We start from the raw sequence: 20,919 nt of genomic DNA, 5'->3' as shown, positions 1-20,919 counted from the left end.
GTTCCGTTTGCGTGCTTGCCAGGGGGATAAGACCATGTTTGGTGCCGTCCCGGGGAGCTGCTTCTCCAGCATTCTCAACACGTACTTTATAGCGCTGATGATGATGTTGATGGAGGTGGAGAGAACTTCATGCCCAGTTGTAGAGCCAGTTCATTGAGTCACAACAAATCCGGAATTAGCTTATGGCAAGGCTTTTGGGTGACTTTTGAGAGGAATTGCTACCCAAAATACTTGAATATAAAATTGGAATAACTACAAGTGTTTAAGAGACTTTTATTTTAATTCGAAATAAGTAATTAAAAGCCTGTAATAAGCTGGCGCAGAATTAAATATTTTTTAAAACAAAATAAAGTAATATTTAAATTTTAATAGAATATTCTAACATAAAACTAAAAACCTTCTGAAATGTTAACTGCCATTAAAGTAAAATAAAAATAAAAAAAAATAATAAAATGAAAAGAAAATTAATTAATAAATAATAATAATAATAATAAATAACAAAATAAAAATAAAATTAATCTTTGCATACATTTTTGGAATTAGTTTAAAGCACACAAAATAAATCTTTTTATTGTTTCTGTTACTTTCATGAACAGGAGGAGCTATAGCATAATTTATTCCCTATTAAATTTCCTAATTTATCATAATTCTACCAGTATTTCCATGCCAAATTCCCAGCCATCTCAATTCCCAGCCAGACTGACATTCAAGCTAATTATCTGCTGGTTGGATCATCTCTCGGTTTGACTGACTGCCAGGCCATTAAATCGCAGAGTATTTGCTGTATTATTTTATTACATTATTATTCGCGAGATCGTGCGATCTGCGACCGATGAACAGTAGCAGAACTGGTCAAGTCGGTTTTTCCCCACTGCATTATTGCTGCGAACTGTTCAAGGCTGTGCGGCGCTGAAAATTCAATTGCATGACACAAATAATAATGAGAACTTAAAGGCATTGTCAGAAGCAGAAGCAGCAGAGAATCAGTGGCAGAGTCCGAGTTCGAGTCAGTGCCACACAGCATACGAGTCCATGGCGTCATATTTTACAGCTGTGCCGCATTATCTTTTGCCCAGATGAATTATATTCTTCAGCATATTTACAGCTAACAAATGTGGGGGGCTGGGAATGGGAATGGGAGCCGGAAACGGATGCTGGCAAATATCATGAGGCGAACGCATGTTGAGATTTCAAGTTTCTTGACCCCCTCTTTTGTGCCAGAAGGCAGGACCACAACTGGGCGACTGGGATTAGGCCGGAGTCAGAGGCGGCACGGCACGGCATGGCACGCGCTGTACTAACTGGCATGACACTGCCACATGAATCTCAATGTTGTTGCTGACTGCCAGAGTGCGGCCACGTACGGCTAGCTGATTTGTCCCAGTCTTGGGTCTCGCCCTCTGTGGGAACTACACTGAGATTTCAGTGGGTTTCATTCGAATGAGCTGTAGTGAGAAAAATCTCTTCTTTCTCTCGGTGTAATCAGCCACACACCGACCACTTGCCGCTCGCATGTGTCGCAGACAATGGCCAAATGACATTTAAAGTTACGACAATATAATTAAGTATACTTCTGGGAGTTGACGCCATCAGCTGCTGGCACAGGAGCCGTAGCCGTAGCCAGAGCCGTTGCCATGGCCAAGGAATAATTATATATGTATGAGAAGCAGAGCCACTCACAGAGTGGAGGCAGGGCAGCAGCCATGAAGGGGCGTGCAACACTCGCTTGCAGCACGCAAAGTTTTGCCCAGATGCAGCCCCTTCTGCAAAATCCTGACGCCTGGCACGCCTCAACGTTTAACGAGATTAATCTTTTTCTGCCCCGACTACTTCCAGTCGTAGTCGTAGTCGTATCTCTAGCTCTGGCCTCTCTGGCCTCTTTGGCCTCTCTGGTCACTGACAAAAGAGAAGTCCTTAAAAAGTTATTAATCTTTGGGGCTATCGAGTAAATATTTTGCTTTTAATTGAGTTTAAATGCAGCTTCAAAGTGATTTGCATAAAAGTTGCACACAAATTTTGTGCACTCAATCTAGGGACAGGATATGATATGGTCCACTTGGGCACATATCGGTTGTGTGTACTATATGTAAAAAGTAATAATTACATGGTAGATTGCTTTTTAATTCGATTTTGGGCAATGCCAAGGCCTCAGGCACTGCCTGCAAAAAGGGAAAATTTTGATACATGACAGCACAGCAGGGGCAATTGAAATTGTATTATTTTTAAATAGATTTTGCTTTTCATATAAATTGAGGATAGAATATAGAAATACATTTTTATATTCGTTTATCCCTCGAGGAATTAATTAACGAACTTGCTTATAACTAATTTATACCCCAACTAGAGCATTTTCCCTCTCCAATTAATATCCATTTTTCCATGTGGTTGTTGTCTTGTGTGCCACACGCAACATTCTAGGATTTTTCCAGCCCCTCCTGCCAGCCCCTTGCGTGTGCTGTGCCCATGACTGCGTTTAGTGGCGGGGAAGGGGGCGTTTCGTGGAAATTAGAGGCAGCTTCCCAGCTGCTGCTGATGCGATTTTGATGTGCAAAATATTAATTATAAAACAATAATTGAATTGTGCTCTTGCGCTTGGCAGTCCATGGCAGTGCGCGTCGAAAGGTGAGCGAAAGCTCCTCACCCACACACCCACACACACACACACACACCCACACACACGCCAAAACTTCATTAGGCTACGGCGCAATTTTTCTTTGGCCTCAGATGAGCAGCAGCTGCTGTTGGTATTTTGTGGGGAAAAATCAAATTAGTTTCCACTGATTGCCGTTTAATGGGATATGGGAAAGAGCCCACAGTAGATCCAGATCAGATCAGGTGGCTGAAAGATGAAAAATCTTCTGGTGGAATATATTAATTAATTGTTGTCATGATTATTAGGGTATTGTAAGGGAAATTCATTTGTTTTAAACGGAGGAATATTTGTATAGAGATAGATAGAGAATAATATGAATAATGAGTATTGCATTTTTTTTCCATTTATCTACTACCCATGGCTATCACTCCAAAGCTGTTTCTAATGTGTTTAACCATTCAATAAAAGGCACATTTAATTATATTTCTAAGAGTCTCTATCCGTAAGTAAATCCATTGGGAATTTGTATGTATTTACATACTTACATATGTATGTAACTGCCTGTGCTCCTCTTCTGGCATTTCGTTTTTATCTTGTAATGAGCGCAGTGAAGTCGCAATTGTCTTATCTCTTGATCTCTACTCTCACGCAATGCATGCTCTCGCAATGTCTGCACTCTCTCAGCAACAACATCATCATCTGCGCTTCCGTGCACTGTGATTGACGCCTCTCTCTCTCCTCGCTCACAGTAGAAATACTTGCGGTGCTGCGTTGATGCTTTGTACCTGCTTACAGCAGAAGTGCTGCTCATAGCAAAGTTGATGACAACTAAAGCAACGCTAACTGCGAAGCGACTGAGCAGTGCAGCAAACCAACGCACAGTGGAGCAGTTTGACTTATTTTTTAGCTAAATTTATAACTTCAAAATAAAGGAATAATTTATGAACTGAAGAAAAACCCCTGAACCAATTAAACATTGAAAGACCTCGGAGAATACTTTAGCATATTTATTATTCACAATTTAAAATATACATACTAGTACATTAAGAGATGAAAGGGTAAGTGTAAGCCATGGTAAATGCTTAAATAACCAAAACAAATTTTGGAGAGTGAAAAAAAAAGTTCCAAAAATATGCCACAATCAACAACAAATTTTTTAATTTCTTGTGTGCTGCGCTCTGAAATTGAACGAACTTTGAGCTCCTGCAGGAGACTGAAGATTCTACAGGGTTGAATTTGTAAACCTTTTTAAACATTTTTAAACCAAGCCTATTAATTTCAACCAAGCCAATTCCTGTTTAAGCAATCCTTCTTTATATCTCGTATAAATCCCTATATCGTTATTTCCGTACTACTCTTTCCAGTGCCCTTTCGTTTGTTAACAATTCTGCAAACGCATCAACCCTGATTCAACCCTTAAAATGTTTTCCATTTGTGTTATCAATTTTCCTGCATTAATTTGCCCTGTAATATCTTTAAATTATTTTCAAGCCCATAACTCGCATATTTCGCATATTTACGTCCCCAGTCAACTATAAAAAACGCACAAGAGCGTAAATAATATGGCCAGAACCGAAAAATTTACGAGTGAGTGTGCGTGTGTGTGTGTGTATAATAATAAATAAATATGAAAATATTGCATCAAATGGACGACCATTGGCCCCCCAAACCTCTTGGCAAGGAACACAATATACGAGGGGGCAGAAAAAAAATAAAACAATCGAAAACAAAACAAAGTTAAACCCAATACATTAATGGTATTTGCATTTGTACTGATTTTATTTGGTTTTTATTGAATTGATAAAATCACGAACGAGAACAGGAGAAGCAAACGAGATTCGAGTGAGGGCTCCGGCTCCAGCTATGGCTCTGGCTCCTGCGTCAGCTACTCCCAGTACTTCTGTTTGTGGTCCTCCCTCCTCCTGCCAATTTGATATTCCGATTGCAATTTATGTGCCTCCCACACCACATACACATACATACATATACTCGTACATATATAAATACATACATATATAGTAGGATTGTAAGCCACACATGTGTGGGCCAGTGGGGGGGAGTCGCTGTGATTCTTTGCCCAACCCTGGACCTGGACCTGCACCCACTTACCCTCCCCCGTCAGCTGGAGCTTTGTGTTTTAACATCTGCAATATGCTGCGTGTTCCGGCAGGCTGAAGTCATGGAATGGGCACTGAAAATGTGTTTTGGGATCACACTGCAGTCAGTCCGCATTCGGAGTATTGCGGGGGGGGACACGGTTTGGGCGCATCCCAGTGTGAGAGTGCTGCCGATGGGCAGTAAGAACTGTATCTGATTCGTGACACGAAATAAAATGGGTATAAGCATAAGGAACTATAAAGAATGTTCGTACTCAAGGCAGCATATAACATAACAGATAATATAAATGCGTTTATGTATCTATTTATACATACATATATGCATATAGATGTCTCATCCCCTCATTCGGTATTTATACTTTCCGAAAAACACAGAAATTTATACTTGTTGAACTTCGATTAATTTTATTGCCAATATTCAATACAAGCCCTGAAGTTTCTCACAGTGTAAATAATTTCTAGCTAAGAATTGGTTGAAAAATCTTCCATCATAATATTTTGCATCTACAGAACCATATAGAAAAATATCTTAAAATATATGTATATTACGATACAGCAAAGAGAAAATTGTTCCATTTCTCAGTCATAAAACAGAACGGGAAGAGAATTTACTTTGTCAAACAAAGTGATATAAAAATCTCTGAAGCTTACGCAACTTAAAGTTTTTCTAAGCGATATTAAAACCTAAATATGTATGCCAAAATGTAGATTTATATATATTAAAATTGTCTGCTTTCACGCGACCATCTCTAGAGGGTGGGGGGATTGTGCCATACGTAGACGCGTGTTTATTTGGCACCACAAATGCGTTTCCTCTCTTGTGGAACGCGCAGTGTGTTGGTTGGGGGTTGCGGTGGGTGGCTGGTATTCAGTTTGGTTTTGGGTTGGTTTGGTTTGGTCTGTGGCAGCGACGTCAGCAGCGCTGCGGTTGCCGCTTAATGGAATTCCGTTCTTGCATTAAATGTGACACACAGAGAGAAGCTGCCAATTGGAATGCCACACACAAGCACCCACACACAAACACACACACACGCATAGAGAGAGAGAGTGAGAGAGTGAGAACCAGCGATAGACAGTGACAGTTGCCGTTTGCAGCAGTTTCCAGTTAACTGTTACGAGCTGTCCTGCGGTTTGGCTTGTTTAAGTGTTAAATTAACGTTTTAACAGTTTCGATTATTCCGCCAGTTAATTTTTAATGGTATCCCCAAAAAAAAACCAACAACCGCCCGGAACAAATTAAGGAGACGAACAGACAGCAAAACATTTCCTGCTCCACATCCGAAAGTTATGCACGGGCCACGGACCCAACCGCCTGCTACGGCCTGGCCTGCCTGTACATTTTCATTAGTTTAATTAAAATTTTATTCATCCTTCTGTCTGGAATGTGTCCCTGTATGTGTGTGTCTCCTTAAGGGCCACCAGCTTCCTTTTCAAATTGAACCACAAAAGTTTCTTCTTCGCATTGGCAGCAGCACATCCTTACGTCCTTACATCCTTACATCCTTACATCCTTAGCATGTGGCAGCACAAAGGAGCTTGGACTTTGGAAACTCGGAACCCTAGAGTGGAAAGGCAAAGGATTATTTCATTGGTTTTGTCATTTGTGCTGCACACTTGAGAAGTAGTCCTGGGGTTGCTGGTTCCTGGTGCCTGGTGCCTGGTTCCTGCCGCAAAACTTTTGCCGCACGCATTCATTTCAATTTGCCTTTGTTTCGTCCATACGATAGGTCCTTTCTGGCCCTTGACAGCCCTTCCAACCACAGAGAGAAAGTTGCTCTCTCTAAAAACTAAAAATAAATGTTGCTCGAATGAAAGGCCACAGAAATTATTGCGGTTTTCCATCGACCATCGAATGGAGCGTCGCCTGGCATGTCCTGTGCCCAAAAGGACATTAAACATTAATGCCCAGCGAGTGAGTTGTATGGCAAGCATTTTTGGGAACGAATGGAGGGCCATCGATGGCATTATCGCATTAGGAATTGTGGTGGCTGCCATTAAGCGGCTTAAAACTTTCATAAATCCAAAACTGTGCCCCAGATCCATAGATCCATTTTGGGCGAAGATTAATAGCAGAACACAATATAGAAAATTCAATTAGGTTTAGTGCAAGGCATTGGATTTTTATGTGGTGCTAAAATGTATGAAAGATCTCCTCTTAGCGTGAAAGTTTTGACATATGTTTTATATGAGAGATAGGAGACTGGGGAGGCAATATTTTATATTATAAATGTAAGTAATATGTGATTGATATTCAGAACTCTGGAGCAGAGACCCATTGTAGCCAGTACTCCCAGTATTCATCTACACCTAAGGAAGAGTCGCAGCAATTAGGAAAGGAGACTGGAACTTATTTCTCCCCAAATTTAAATGCCTTATCAAAGCAGCTCTGTGCGCCCAGATCCTTCACTGTTCCTCAGCACACTCTCCCTTAATTCAAATCCAAAAAAATGTATAAACTTCCTTCATCTATTTCCCTGCCCCCAAAACATCCCAGATTCCCAGGAATAGTCCCCAAATCAAAGTATTTTCAATATATATGACATTTTCAGGCACAATCTCAGCTAAACGCAAAGCATTTACCATATCCTCACTCATCACAAGCTGTCCCTTATCCATCTGCAAAGTACGTCATCATCGTTAAGGATGCTGTGGCTGAGACTGAGGCTGAGGCTGAAGCTGACCCTGGACCCCCCCCAAGCAGCCAGATAAATGAGCCTGCTGATGAGGTCCGAATGTGCTCACCTACCCGCATCAGCAGTCTAATTAACTCATTAGACAATGTCAACCAAAAGAAAAGCTGCCAGCAACAACCAACAAAAAAAAATACGAAAATAAACTGAAAGAAAAAGGAAATATTTTCGGGTGGTGGGGGGAGAGAAAATGTTAAATGTGCAACATTTACACACTCGTTTTGGGAGAGGCCGGGACCCAATTTGTTGACAAACAAATTACACGATGGATTTGCTGCAAATTACGCGCAATTTTTCTACACTTTTTTTTTGGCTCCAAATCCAGACAAACAATGGCAGGAAAAAGGGATAAAGCTGAGCCCAGACTGGTCCGAATATCTTTACGGCTGTGTACATATGTCCCATGAAATTTAATTTAATCAAAGGCCAAACAAGGACTTCTACAGGACTACTGGAGCGGGTCAACCAGCACAAATCAATCTCGGCGGATGCAGGAAGAAAATCCCCAAAAGGCAGATGATTCTCCTCCTTGTGCACTATAGTACATCCAAGTGGGAGGATGAAAAAAAAAAAAAAGGGACCGAAGGCGTTTCCCAACAGGAATTGATTAAGGCGAGTGGGGTGCTTGCGGGGAATGGGTGTGGGCTGGGGATGGGGATGGGACGGAGTACGCACAATGCAGGCCAGTGTCCTTGTCCGTGGGTCCGTCCTTTTTCTGCTGATTGTCTGACCGTAACTTGTTTGCTCGCCTTTAATTTCATTTGCGCGCGCTCTGCTTTCAGATCTCTCTCCCAGTCGATGGCAGTCAGTGTCCCCTTTTTTTTCGTCCTTCTGCTGCTGTTGCCTCCTTCTGGTCATCCCCATTTTGTGCTATTCCACTAGTCGGTCCTGCTTTCATTTACATGCTTGAATTGTCATTGTAGCGTTTAGCAATTTTATTGTCCTTGCCCCCTTGGTTTCATGTCTAGTCTGCCTCTGCTTCTTGCTCTTGTTCTGGTTCTGTTTCGGTTTCTGTTCTTTTCTGGGGTTTCCCCTACTATTTTGGTCTTGTGATTTATGCGCATATGCTAAGCATAGCCCCCTCAACGAACTTTGACCCTGGGCCAGGGGTTGGTCCGATAAGACGAAGTATTTTGTTCCCTTGCCTTGCCTTTTCTTTTCTTTTTATTTTCTTTGATTTGGCAAGGGTTCGACGCCTTCGCCAAAGAGAAATGGAACTTTAATTTGCCACAGCCGATTGAATTAGGCAAGGATGGTCGATGCCAGATAAGAATTCGCAGGGTGTCTTCTTGTTCTTGTTCTTGTAAGGGAAATAGTTAAGTAGGCACAGAAATCAGGAAACTTTAAATGATTTGGGGATGTCCTTTAGTGGCAGAGACAACATCAAAGGATGCTGACTTTGATTTACATGAGATGTTCGGAATAAATTAGTCTAAAAAAATAAATATAAATATAATAAATAATATAAATTTTGAATTTGATCTCGGGTTGAAAATATCTTACTTTCGGTGGAGAGAGAAGTGCTACACTTTCTCTTGTTACATGCGGTTGATGAAGCCTGCTAAGCCACACTGGAAGAGAGAACAAAAATCGCAAGCGCGAGACTCACACACCCCACAGTGTGTCGGAGAGTGCTAACAGCGCTGAAGACGAGACCGGCTGTTGCAGACTGTTAACAGCCTGATCTGTTAACAGCGCTGTTACCGCGCTAGCGCTGCTGGCCCTGTCCTGAACAAAAATGATCTGAATGCTGACAGTCATAAACGTTAATAATTATAAATAATCTATGCACTTAAGCAATTAACCAGCTAAATTATTTTGCAGCCACTTACTGAAAATAATCGCTTAGCCGGTAAGACGGTAAGTGGAAATTCAATTTAAGTTCCGCATTTTGCTAGCTGCTACATTGCAGCACAAACTTTAAGCTCACCTTATCAAATTCAACGCAATTTCCTTCCTCTCAAACACACGCCCCCAGCAGAGCAGGACAATCAAGCGGAACTGCAAAGCCACCAAATGGGTGGCATGCACATGCATACTCGTTGAATGCCCCACGGCTTAAACACTCCACACAGAAACACACATTAACCATATCTATTAGGGGGTAGGGGAAGGCAGTAACCGACAAGCGACAATGGGCGACCCTTCAGACAGTGGATAATAAATGGCGTCGCGACAGTTTCCTTCCGAAACCAAAAAGATAGAAAAAAAAAAAAAACCGGAGAACCAAAACCGAAACAAAAATGGTAGAAGAAGTTTTCGTATCCGGCATTAAGAAAGGTTCGTGACTAGTACAGTAGGGTGGGGGGAAAGAGGAAGGCAGTGGGATGGGGCAACACCTGGGTCCACTCGCCGTGCGGGTACGTTGTGGGCACGCCACATAAATTCCAATGGTTCAGTTTGGGGCGCGGGGCTTACAAGTTTGGCAAATTTGTGAAAATTACTTTTTGTTTATTGTGCTGAAAGCAGCACTGGCGGCAAAGCGCTAAGCTAGGGATGGTCCTAGCCATGGTGCTGCATCCCCCTCTAAGCGAGCATAAACCTCCCCATAAGCTCGGCCATTAACATTGAGTTGTTCTCGTTGAGGTTTTATTTTTCTTCTTGTTTTTTCTTTTTCTTTTTTTGGATGCTACCGTTCCCCTTGTTGTTGTTTTAATAATTTGTTCCAGCTCCACCTACACATGGCTCATAAATATCCTCCCTGGCAGAACGTTAGGTAGCCGTAGCCGGGGGATGCGTTGTCCTTGGCATTGTGCTTACAACAATTGTTGTTTTCACACCATAATCATAAAAGGTACAAGCATAATTATTATTTTTATGTCCCTGCCACTTATTGTAAAGCAGCAAATTGCCTGACCACACATAAAATTGCCTTCCTCCCGGAACAAGCAGAGGATCCTACGTGGGGGTCGTCCTTTATGATGAAGGCAGCCAGACACTCCCACGGCGTGGGAGTCCTGCAGCTGGGTGCAAGCACCATTGATAGGATGGGTTGGAGTGTAGGTTCCTGGGCAAAAAATTGTAATTTCGGTCCTGTCCTCTCCAGCTAACTAATGTCCCAGACTGCAGTTTCCTGCTCTTTCACTCAGTTAGTTAATATTTATGTTATAGCAGCTAGAACGGAAGAATACTACGACAAGAACTCTTCTCTACCTCCTGAAACTCTTTTCTTTTGTTTCATTTCCGCCTTTTCCTCATTTTTGGAGTGTAGAAAGGCTTCTTAGTGCTGTGAAAGGAGCTTTATGGCGCTACTAAATTATGAAAGATTTGTATGCTGCAACTAGGCTTGGATATTACTTGACTACAATAAAAGCAGGAAAAAAAACGCCTTTTTGATTTACACTATATAGAAGTTAAATTTGGAAAATCTGTACTTATATATTAGTTAACTGAAAGATAGATAGATTATGAAAGATATTTTGCTCATGTTGGAACCTTAAGATAAATTAATGGAGAAATATTTTTTAACTTTTGAAAAGTATTTTAATGACGTTAAAAAAAATATGCAGACATATTTAGACATTATTGGAATATCTTTTTTAGTATAAATATTTTTATTTATTTTATTTATTTATACATAAACATTCTTGTATTTCTTATAATTTTTCTGTGAATAATATCTAAAAACAAATCAAGATTCCACTTAAGATAAATGTTCATTCAATTATTATTCATTGCAACGTTTTATATCGAATGAATGTTTATTTTCCCCTGAGACCAAATAAAATACGTGTAACAAAATCAATCTCTTTATAATCACAATTTCCCATAAATAACCCAAACTTCCCACACAACTTGGAAAACCTTTCAATAAAATGCGGATAACATTACATACTTCAAACTCTTTTTTCGTACTCCAAAAATAAATAAACTGCCACCAACCCCCAGCAGTATGCCCCACATCTATCCCCACCGTTGGGCAGGGTTAGAAAATCATTCAATTGTGCAGGTAAATGGACTGCAAGCGACAGTCCAAGACCTCCGACTGCCACAAACCGCCATAAAAAAGGGTTAAAAGTCCAGAAATGTTTCACATACAATTGCACAGCTATCGTTATAAAAAAACAAAACCGCCATGGCACTCCCCATTCAATATAAAAGAAATGGAAAAAAAAGAAAATGCGAAAACAAATAAACCGGAAAAAAAGAACCCTCGAAAGAGGGGAAAGAAAAGGTTGCCATGGCGCGGTCAGACTTAATCACTTTTAACCCGACAGTCCTTCGATGATTCGTAATCCTTTTAAATGCCCCTCTCGGACAGATTTATTAGCTGCACGTGATAGTTAACATCCTCAAACCCCAAAAACACTCCCCACGAAAAAAAAAAATGGTTCCAAAAATCATCAGAATCCACGCCCCAAGCACTTTTAATGCTAATTTATGGGCCTCTGAGCCTCGCATGAGTCTGGGCGGTCGGGCAACTTATTCATGAGCTGCCCCGAATATCATTGCCCTCAACCCGTACTTTCATATTAATATATATTTCCCTGTTGGTGCATTTCAAAAATCGGTTGGGGCGGAATTATAAACTTGGTTCTGTGGTTCCGCATCAGCGTCAGCGGAAAAACCATTTTAATTAGTAAAAACTCGCCCGCCCTGCCACAGCACGTATACGTATTATTTTTTTGGTGCATGCAAAATATACGGCTTGGGGCTGGGTAAGTGTTTAAGATAAAAATTAAATGATTTAACTGGGATAATATGCTATAAACGGGGAGTGTATGGCGTTGAGTAAGCGCACAAAAATGTGCAAAATGGGCAGATAAATGGGTTGGATTGAATTTAAATATAAGAGTATAGGAAGCTCGATTCGCAGCAAAAAAAAAAATATGAACAAAAGTAGGCCCAAGTTAAAGGTTTGGCAGCTCCTTTGAAAATTTACCTCTCGATCCCAAAATATTTCCAATCTTAAAATTTTGAAAGGGTAAATTCTACAGTCTGAATTCTCCCGAAACATTTTTTTCCATAATATCCACTCATTTTTTCAAGAACTTTCATTATAACGTTACACTTCAGCTAAAAAAAAAAAAAATTTATAATAATGGAGAACAAAAAAAATGCCTTAAAATTATGGAAAAACTTTTCAGCAGTTTTGGGAACAATAAAAAGCAAATGGCGCTAGATAGAATTTTGCTGCCAGGATGCCACGCCTCCGCACTCATCAGGCTGCTGCAGCATAAGCCCCCATGCGAGGGGGAGGTAGGAACACGAAGCAACCGCACATTAGTAGTTAGTGCAAGCAGGCGATGTTCTAACTTTTGAATAAATACAATAAGAGGTGGGTTTTCGGTGGGTTTTCGGTGGGTTTTCGGTGGGTGGGCAGCGGTATCCGCAGGATGAGACTCTCACTCTTTTCTCTCTCCCTGGGCGCCACTTTAGACAATGAAGCGTATAATGCTAAATATCGCTCTGGCAACCGCATCCAGCTGTTGTGCTGTCCTCCACTCCACTCCACTCCGCTCCGATTGTCTCTTCCAGCAACTATGCTGAATAATTTTGTGCGCTGCGCTGCGCGGTTTGGCAACAATTGCTTTCATTATAGAGCATTTTTTTTGTTTGGTTGGATGCAGGGGTTGGAGCCAGAGAGAACCGGTTCTGGTTTTATGCTCCACCTTGGGAAACCCCTTGATATTGTTACATCTACTCCTGCTGCTCCTGCTGATGCTGCTGTTGCTGTGGCTGGTTACTCTTGTGTTGTCCTTGTGTTGTTTGTGTTTGTGTATTTTGTATCCTGCGGCCGCAGATACATTATCCAAAATTTGCATAAAATAAATAAATTAAATATGCCAGACATGCGGTGCGCCGTTGGTCGCCTGGAAGCGAGCCCCGAGTTAGCCTGGACCCGTTGCACAGTGAGAAATAAATGCCTAATTGGGGCAGTTAATTGGAAGTCTTAGTGCTGCTTCTGTTTATTCTGTTTATCCGAATGTAAAGTCGAAACTAAGAAAAAGAATTTGTTTCTCCCAGCCTCAACAATTAATTCAAATAATTGCTTAAATAATTATTGTGTTAGTTTTAGCAGTAAGAAACCCTCTACACTTAGAATAATTGTTTAATTACTCAAAAGTTAACTTTTTATAATTTTGTTTGGCTAATTTTCCAAATGATAATATTTTCTTTTACCACAAATTTTCGCCCAGTGTATTCGATCTAGCTCCATTCCTTTGCTTGTCCGTTAAAAGTTTTCATTTTATTATCACGCCAAAGGAGAGTGAGCGGGAAAAGTGGAATTGATGGGGGAATTGGGGGTATGTTTTGGTGGCATCCTCCTCTCCACTATTCTCCACATCGAACAGCTGCAGCATTTTTGAAGTTGTTCATAAGGATATGCGGAGGCGGGGCGGGGTTGGGGTGCGGGGTTTGGATACCAAAGCAGACGCAAAAAGGCAGTCCAGGATGCGCTACGTTGCGTTTGCTTGTCATGGTCCGTTGCGTGATTTTTGTCCACTCCCACTCCAGTTGCTCGCTCACTGGAGCTCCTGCTCCACCTTACTCCCCCACCTACCCCCCCCCCCCTGCTTTGTTGCTTCATGCACGAGTTGTTGTCGTCTCTGGTCTCTGTTGTTGCCGCGTTTTTCGGCATCCGCCTCATAGAGCACATGGCTGGGGTCTGCGGCATTAACTTCATGCCGCTTCATTTTGTTGGCCGTTTTTTTGGCTACTCTCCGACTCCCCTGGAATGGCCTCTACAAAATTGGTTCGTTTGGTCGCCGAAGGCACTTAAATTTCCCTCCAGGCTGCTCCTGTTGATGAGCATGATGGGGTTCAGCATGGGCTGGGATGCCACCTCTTGGGTTTCGTTGTAGTTCAATTTGTGCGCTGCGGTTTAATGAAATTTAGTTGTTAGTTGCTGCACGTTTAGCTTTGCATAGATAGATGTACCGTGGCACACACACCACACCACACCACACCCCACCCCGCTACACACATAGATGGATGGTTTAGTCCCCCCGAAAACGGATAGGCGGATAGGCGGGCCTAGAGGGCGTATACGTGATGTGGCATTTGTGTATATTAAAGGGTAATTGCTGTGGGAAATGGGTCTACTACGGGTATGTACATAGATATGGTAGATGCAGAGTATGCATATATGGCAGAGGGATGTGTTCTCCTAATGCTGATTGAAAGGATTGTGATATATGAGTGGGGCACAGTTTACAGACGTGACATTTTCTATATAAATTTGCGTTATGGGCGGAGAGGTCGCCCTTGCTGCATAGAAACGGGAAAAGAACTTCAAAACTAATATACAGAACCCGGTTTTAGGTCTCCATAAAAACTCAGCATTAATCTCTGTCTACCTTTAAACTATTACCACAAAAATACTTTAGAACAAATTCACTCTAAAGTCTAGTTAATTCTCCTACAACAATCCGTGTCTCTCTGCATTAGTTTTAGCTGAAATTTCAAGGTATTATCAGAACATTAAGCGTTCAATAAAGTCCCACCGTAGTGCAGCCAAACTTAAACTGCAAAGTTACGCCCTTAAGGTGAAAGCCATTACAGCATCCAACTTTAAACTGGGCCATGTGATACTCAATGCCCCGGATGTGATACTCGTGGTAACGCCGCTAATCCAAAAGCTGAAATGCGCCACACAGAAAATCCATGGAAATACATTTAACTCTTGCCTTGTGCTAAGTACAATGTAAACCGTTTTGGCACACACGAAACCAGAGCGAACAAACACAGAACTACAACATGGATTTGGCTGGGGCGGGGGGTGGGGTTGGGGTAGTACTATTACGGGGGAGAGTAGTTAAAGGGCAGACGAATTTCGACACATGTTGCCGCAATAAAAATGTCAACACACACATAAAACATCTTCTAAAATGGCATTTGCAGGCACAAGCAGGCGGCATAGCATTCCAACAGACCAACAACCAAAAAACAAAACGAAGGCCTGCGGTTGGCATTGCGACTATGGGATGCCCTACAAGTGGGTTTTGCTAGTGGGAATATACATAGGAGTAGCATATGTTGTGGTGGTTTTACCAGGTAGAGTTTCACATGTTGAAAAATTTGAAATTATCTATGGATATATGAAACATAATAGACCCATGTGCGACGACACAGCTAAAGGGTATGCATACGAATATTTTTGAAGCATAATAAATGGAGCCTCGCTCTGCGGCGTGTGGGAAAGGAGGAAGGTGAAGTAGTACCATACCAACTTGCCGCTCTCCTACTCTTTCGCACACGTGCTTAAAGCTCGCCGCCACGCACACATACAATGCTGGCCATTAAACACGCATTCTTTGCCCATAGAAATTTATAGACCAGAAACGCAAGACGACAGACAGTGAAAGTGTGAGTGCATGAGAAAGAAGCAAACGAAGGAGAGCAAGAGTGAGCGTGGGAGAGCAGGAGTGAGCGTGGGAGAGCAGGAGTGAGAGTGGGAGAGCAGGAGTGAGAGTGGGAAAGCAGGAGTGAGAGTGAGAGAGCAGGAGTGAGAGTGGGAGAGCATGAGTGAGAGTGTGTGGTAAAAGAAATGGCAAAGGCAATGGCCGGGTGGAAAGGGTCGGGTCGGGTCGGTCGTTGCGAAATGTGTCGCGCATGAAGTCGCGACTTTTACTTTTACTTTCGCTTGAACTTTCATTCAAGGGCATGAAGGAGACCAGACCCCAAAACCAAAACCAAACCCAAAAGGAAAGTCGCCTTTTTTTTTTTTCGTTGTTGTTCTTTTTGGGGGACAGTGAACATATTTTTAGTTTGTCAGCTGAACTGATCCTACCCATCCCACAGTGTGCGGTGCGTGTGAGTGGAATTTAAAGAAGACCCAGAAAAAAAAAATAGTACAATGGGGGAGAGGGTGGGTTTTGGTTTTGGTTTCGGTGTCCCGCCTTTAATGAGATAATCTGCGCCGCTCGCCCGTTATTTTGCGTAATTGAAGGTTCACTTACAGACAAGCCCCGCTCTTGATTACCAGACACTTCGGGGGGGAGAGAGAGAGCTCCAGCACAGTGGAGTACACTGGAGTGCAGAGTTGTGGTGCTGCTGCTGCTGCTACTGTTGGTTGGTGGTGGTGGCAAATGCCGTAATGATAGTGAAGACCCTCCCGGCCCGTACGTGCGTGTAAAATTTGCGGGGGGGGTGGTGATGTTCCATGTACTCCAACATCTTCTATCCTCACTGTGTAGCCTGTCTGCATTTTTCAGTGGAGCATCCTGGGCTGGTAATCTGCAATAAATGAGGCATGTTGGAAGATTTATTTGATTGCTTTATTTAATATTTTAGAACTGGCAGATGTTTCGCTCCCACTCCATCTCCCTCTCTCTGCGTGGGGGCTAACTGCAAAATGAGGGGGGCTCTGTGGGGTGTGGGGTTGACTTTAGAACAGGCGTTGAGTGGCTGACTATGAATTATGACTGATATAATGAACAATATGAACGCATCCAAGGGCCAAAAGGTAAGCCCAGCATGGAAAAAGGTGAAAACCATTTGGAGCGTGCTGGAAAATGATATACGATTCGGAGATGAACGACGATAAGTTATGGCAGGGTACTTGCCATTGTGGGGGAATATGCATATGAGAATTGAGAACATTTAATTTATGCTGCTATGCTGCTAAGATGTAGGGTAATTGTCAGGTACGGAAGGTGGGAAGGTGCCAACAATTACAGATCTGCAGAGGAGACATTCCTACAAGCTGGGAAGAAGCATAAAAAAACAGACCATCCAAAGCTTTGATGAAATCAAGACATACGAATACAAATAAAGAGACAATTCCTGCTACCAAAATGTCACTAATTTATTCCCAGCTTCCTGCTTATAAATCATAATATAAGAGATTTCAAGCTACAGATATTTTAAATCTAGCCTTGGAAGCCTCTTCAACTGCCACCTTTAACTAATTTCCATTCATCAATTTTGATTAATCCCCAGCTAGGCAGCAAAAGAAATCCGTGGACTGGCCAAGCCAAGCCAATACCGAGTAGACCCAATTTACAACACGGGGCCCCCAAAGGGCAATCCACAATTAAATGCTCCGCTCATTGCGACATCGTTTATCATGCTCTCGCTCTGCCTCTCTCACTCTATGGAAGCCTCTCTCACTCTCTCTCTCTGGCCGCTCGGAACCATTATGGTTGCTTCATTACAAGCGATTAATTTTGATTGTTTCGACCAGAATACACATACAAAGAATAGTAAGAGAATAAAAGGAGAAATAAGTTTGTAGCCGAAACTTTAGATACACTTTGAAAGTAATGGATATGAAGATATTATTAAGAGAACATAAATCCACAATTGGTAGTACTTGAAGACATATGTATTTATGTGTCTTACAATTCACTTTTTTTAAAAACTTTTCTAAATCAGAAATACTCTCCTGAAGGGTACAAAAACCAGTGCCCGTCGAAACACTACAAAATTTCTGCTTGAAATTTCTTTTCATCTCCGTTTCTCATACTTTCTTTTTTTGTTTTTTTTTTTTGTGTTTGCTTGCTGGAAGGACACACCAAATCGAGAGCCATATTTCACACCACAGGGATAAGACACGGGGATAAGGAGTGGCATGGGAACTGTGACCGAAATTAAGCACACAAAGCACAACTACACGAAAACGTAATAAAATCATAATCGTCGGATCAACACAGTCATCAGCGGTGTCACAACAGGCTCTGGCTCAGGGTCTGGCTCTGCCTTTGGCTCTGGGTCCACTCCCTCGCAGGAGATGATGACGACAACCAGGACGACTAGGACGACAACGAAGGAGAAACAGAAGCAATTGCCAGGCGAAACTCAACGGTAATTACAGTAATAATTCAAAAGAGATTTGCCCCCACCTCATCCAAAAAAACAAAAAAAAACAGGAGCAGCAGCCAAGCCAAAGGAGAAACAGCGAAAAACTGAGAGACAATGAAGACGACGATGCAATGCAGAGGCTAAAAGTGGCAATTGCCAGCACGAGGACACCCAATGCACAGTGGTTAAACATATTGGCGTAAGCTAAAGAAAAGAAAATATTAATTGTCCGAAAAGTATTGATTATATTTTCCATGGTTATTGGCATTAGATGTAGGCAACATTTTCATTCTTCAACTACTAAAAACTATATTTCGTATCACTATAAATCGCCACAGTGCCCACTGTGCAATGAGGACGATGGCGAGACTAGAAAAGAGACTGCCGCCCCACGCCTCCCACGCACATGGAAGCGCTGATGTGCAGCTTCCGGTCCTAAGCGACGCACAGGTGCAGGGCTAACGGCAAAGGCAGTGGCAGTGGCTGTGGCTGTGGCAGTAGCAGTAACAGGAGAGCACCACAAGGAGCCAGGAGCAGGTGGACGGGAGTGTAGCAAAAGCCAGAAGCCAGCCAAGCACAGCGAGCCATAAAAACTTCTATGAAAGCTGTGCGGACCCTTTGGTGCGGAGGAACGACAGTGGGGTGGGAGTGTGATGATGAAAAATGCGACAATGAAAATAATGCCCGGCACACGCATCTCCATCTCCAGGCAGGCGGGCGGGCACATCTCCATCGCCAGCCAATCCCGGTTCCCAAATGAAGGCTGAGCCAACGCAGACGGCCCGGCCAGTAGAGGAAGCCCTTCAAGGCACTTAAAGACTCGTCCGTCGAGCGGTACGAGCAACGGGTAGGGTACGGGGGTCGATGCCATTTTTGGTGTCTGGGTGTGAAAAAGTTTAAGTGGCAACAACGACAAAATCCCTGGATTTACTTTTATGCACTCTCACACCCCAGCCGCCCACATGCCCACACGCCCACTCACCTCTCGCAGTGAGTGCAATCCGAGAGGTGAACGGTGTAAGCTTCAACAAAGAAAAAAAAACTAAAAAAAAAACAATAAATAAAAGAAAAATTGTTAGCCGATGTTGTGGATACACTTGCTGCATTGCAAGGCGTCTAAAAAACAAATACTCGCATTTAATTACATAAAGAAAACTCTTCAAAGTAATAGAAACATACTTACACTTGTCTCTTCGTGTGCTGGTTTTGCGATCCAAATGCGATTCCTAGACAAAGCAAAAACGAGCGAAAGCGAATTCGCTGCCCGGCGAATTCCTCATCACAACAGCAAGTACGAACGCGGGCGAATTTAAACGAGAGCGAACACAAAGCAGATCAGTGAGAGCGGACGCGCAAAGAACTTCAATCCGACGTCAAAAGTTTGTGCAGAGAGAGAGAAACTTTATGTGCTGCTGCCCACCGAAAATCAAAGTACTCTCAGAAAGTGTATGGAAAAAGCGAAACTTTTGGCTTCACTCCCTTTATGACTTTTTGGCGGCGCTGAAAGTCGTTGAAAGTGTCAATATTGCGTTATAGCATCACGTGGCTGGCCCTGCACTAGCTAGCTCTTCACTCCCAACCCACTGGCCCACCTGGACCGACCCCGACACCCGACCCGGCCAATCCCAGCTGGATGTGGATGTGGATGATGATGATGATGGCTGTTCCCTGTCTAGGATTAGCTATGCGTGAGCAGGGCGGGGGGCAGCCCCTTTTGGCTACTTATGCCTGCCTTCTGCACTCACGAAAAACGCAACACGAAACTTTTTTGGCCCCAACTGCACTTGGGGGGGACTTGGAGTTGGCGTTGGGTTGGGTTGGGTTGCTCTCTTCCTGAAAGCTGGCACAAATGATACCAATAAACAAATCCCATTATACACGGTGTATCAGCTTTACGTTGGCTGCTCGCCCGCTACGTGAGATGACTTTCAACAAAAATGTAATACCAAAAAGATCCAACCAATCCGGGGAATACATTTTTTTTTTTTTTCCTTTTGTTTCATTTTCGGGGTTTGCGTTTGGGTTTTTGGGTGATGGGATGTCAAGGAGGCGTGAACATTTCAAATTGCAAAAATCGCAATGAACACACAGATTCATGCCAGATGCCAGCTGGCTATGATGAGGTTAGAACTGAGGCTATCCTCACATATTCAACGAAAAGTTCAGTGTCGCAAGAGCTGTAGAGATATCAGATTTGTACTTGTATTTCACTCAAAAGATGACAATGCCGTGGAAATTCAGTGGGCAAAGGGAAAGACATTTTATGCAGGAAATTTATTCGGGATTCAGAATGAGTTAATGATGAAATCCTTATTCCTTTTTTACTCACTCTGTTCGAAACTTTTCCCAACCTCATTCTAAGCTTTCATGAAAAGCTCATAAAACGGATTAAAAATACTTTTAAAAATTAAAAAAAATGTTTTTCCCCAAACCAAAATTTTGCGTTGCCGTTTGATTTGGCTTTTGTTTTTTTTATTGAAAGTAAAAAGCAAAATGAAAACTACTTTGAGCAAAAACCAATTTTCAAGTCCATTATGGGCCGGGCCGGGCCAGCTTTTAGCTAATAACATAAGCTCAACACTTAAGCCACTTTGCATCTAGCCCGGCCAGGGGCCAGGAGTCCTGGGAGTCCTTGCTCCCCTCATAAATCTGTAAAAACGAGCAAATGTATAAAGATTCAAGCTAGAGCTGAAGTTGCCTTTTAATGAACTCTGTGCATTAAAAATATGTGCACAACTAAGAGCATTCATTAAAAAAGTTTTTGCTTTAAATA

General features: G+C 42.4%; 1 protein-coding gene across 1 annotated transcript; it reads right to left on the bottom strand.

The window, feature by feature from the left end:
- Nucleotides 1-18,406: 18,406 nt before the first annotated feature.
- On the bottom strand, nucleotides 18,407-19,190 carry LOC111077684. Its single transcript, XM_041593900.1, has 2 exons — nucleotides 19,129-19,190; nucleotides 18,407-19,026 (listed from the first exon to the last, which is right to left on the bottom strand). Exon 2 carries the CDS (start codon nucleotides 19,015-19,017, stop codon nucleotides 18,469-18,471), a length of 549 nt encoding a protein of 182 aa, XP_041449834.1. The 5' UTR covers nucleotides 19,018-19,026; nucleotides 19,129-19,190; the 3' UTR covers nucleotides 18,407-18,468.
- Nucleotides 19,191-20,919: the final 1,729 nt, after the last annotated feature.

Source organism: Drosophila obscura, unplaced genomic scaffold (genome assembly GCF_018151105.1).
Source record: "Drosophila obscura isolate BZ-5 IFL unplaced genomic scaffold, ASM1815110v1 contig_200, whole genome shotgun sequence".
Taxonomy (NCBI): Eukaryota; Metazoa; Arthropoda; class Insecta; order Diptera; family Drosophilidae; genus Drosophila; species Drosophila obscura.
Note: the sequence above shows the minus strand (reverse complement) of the source record. Positions and strands in the feature narration are given on the sequence as shown.

What these genes read in the sequence shown, in the direction of transcription:
- LOC111077684 (XM_041593900.1), bottom strand. Translation starts at nt 19,017, where the DNA reads ATGGCATCGACCCCCGTACCCTACCCGTTGCTCGTACCGCTCGACGGA.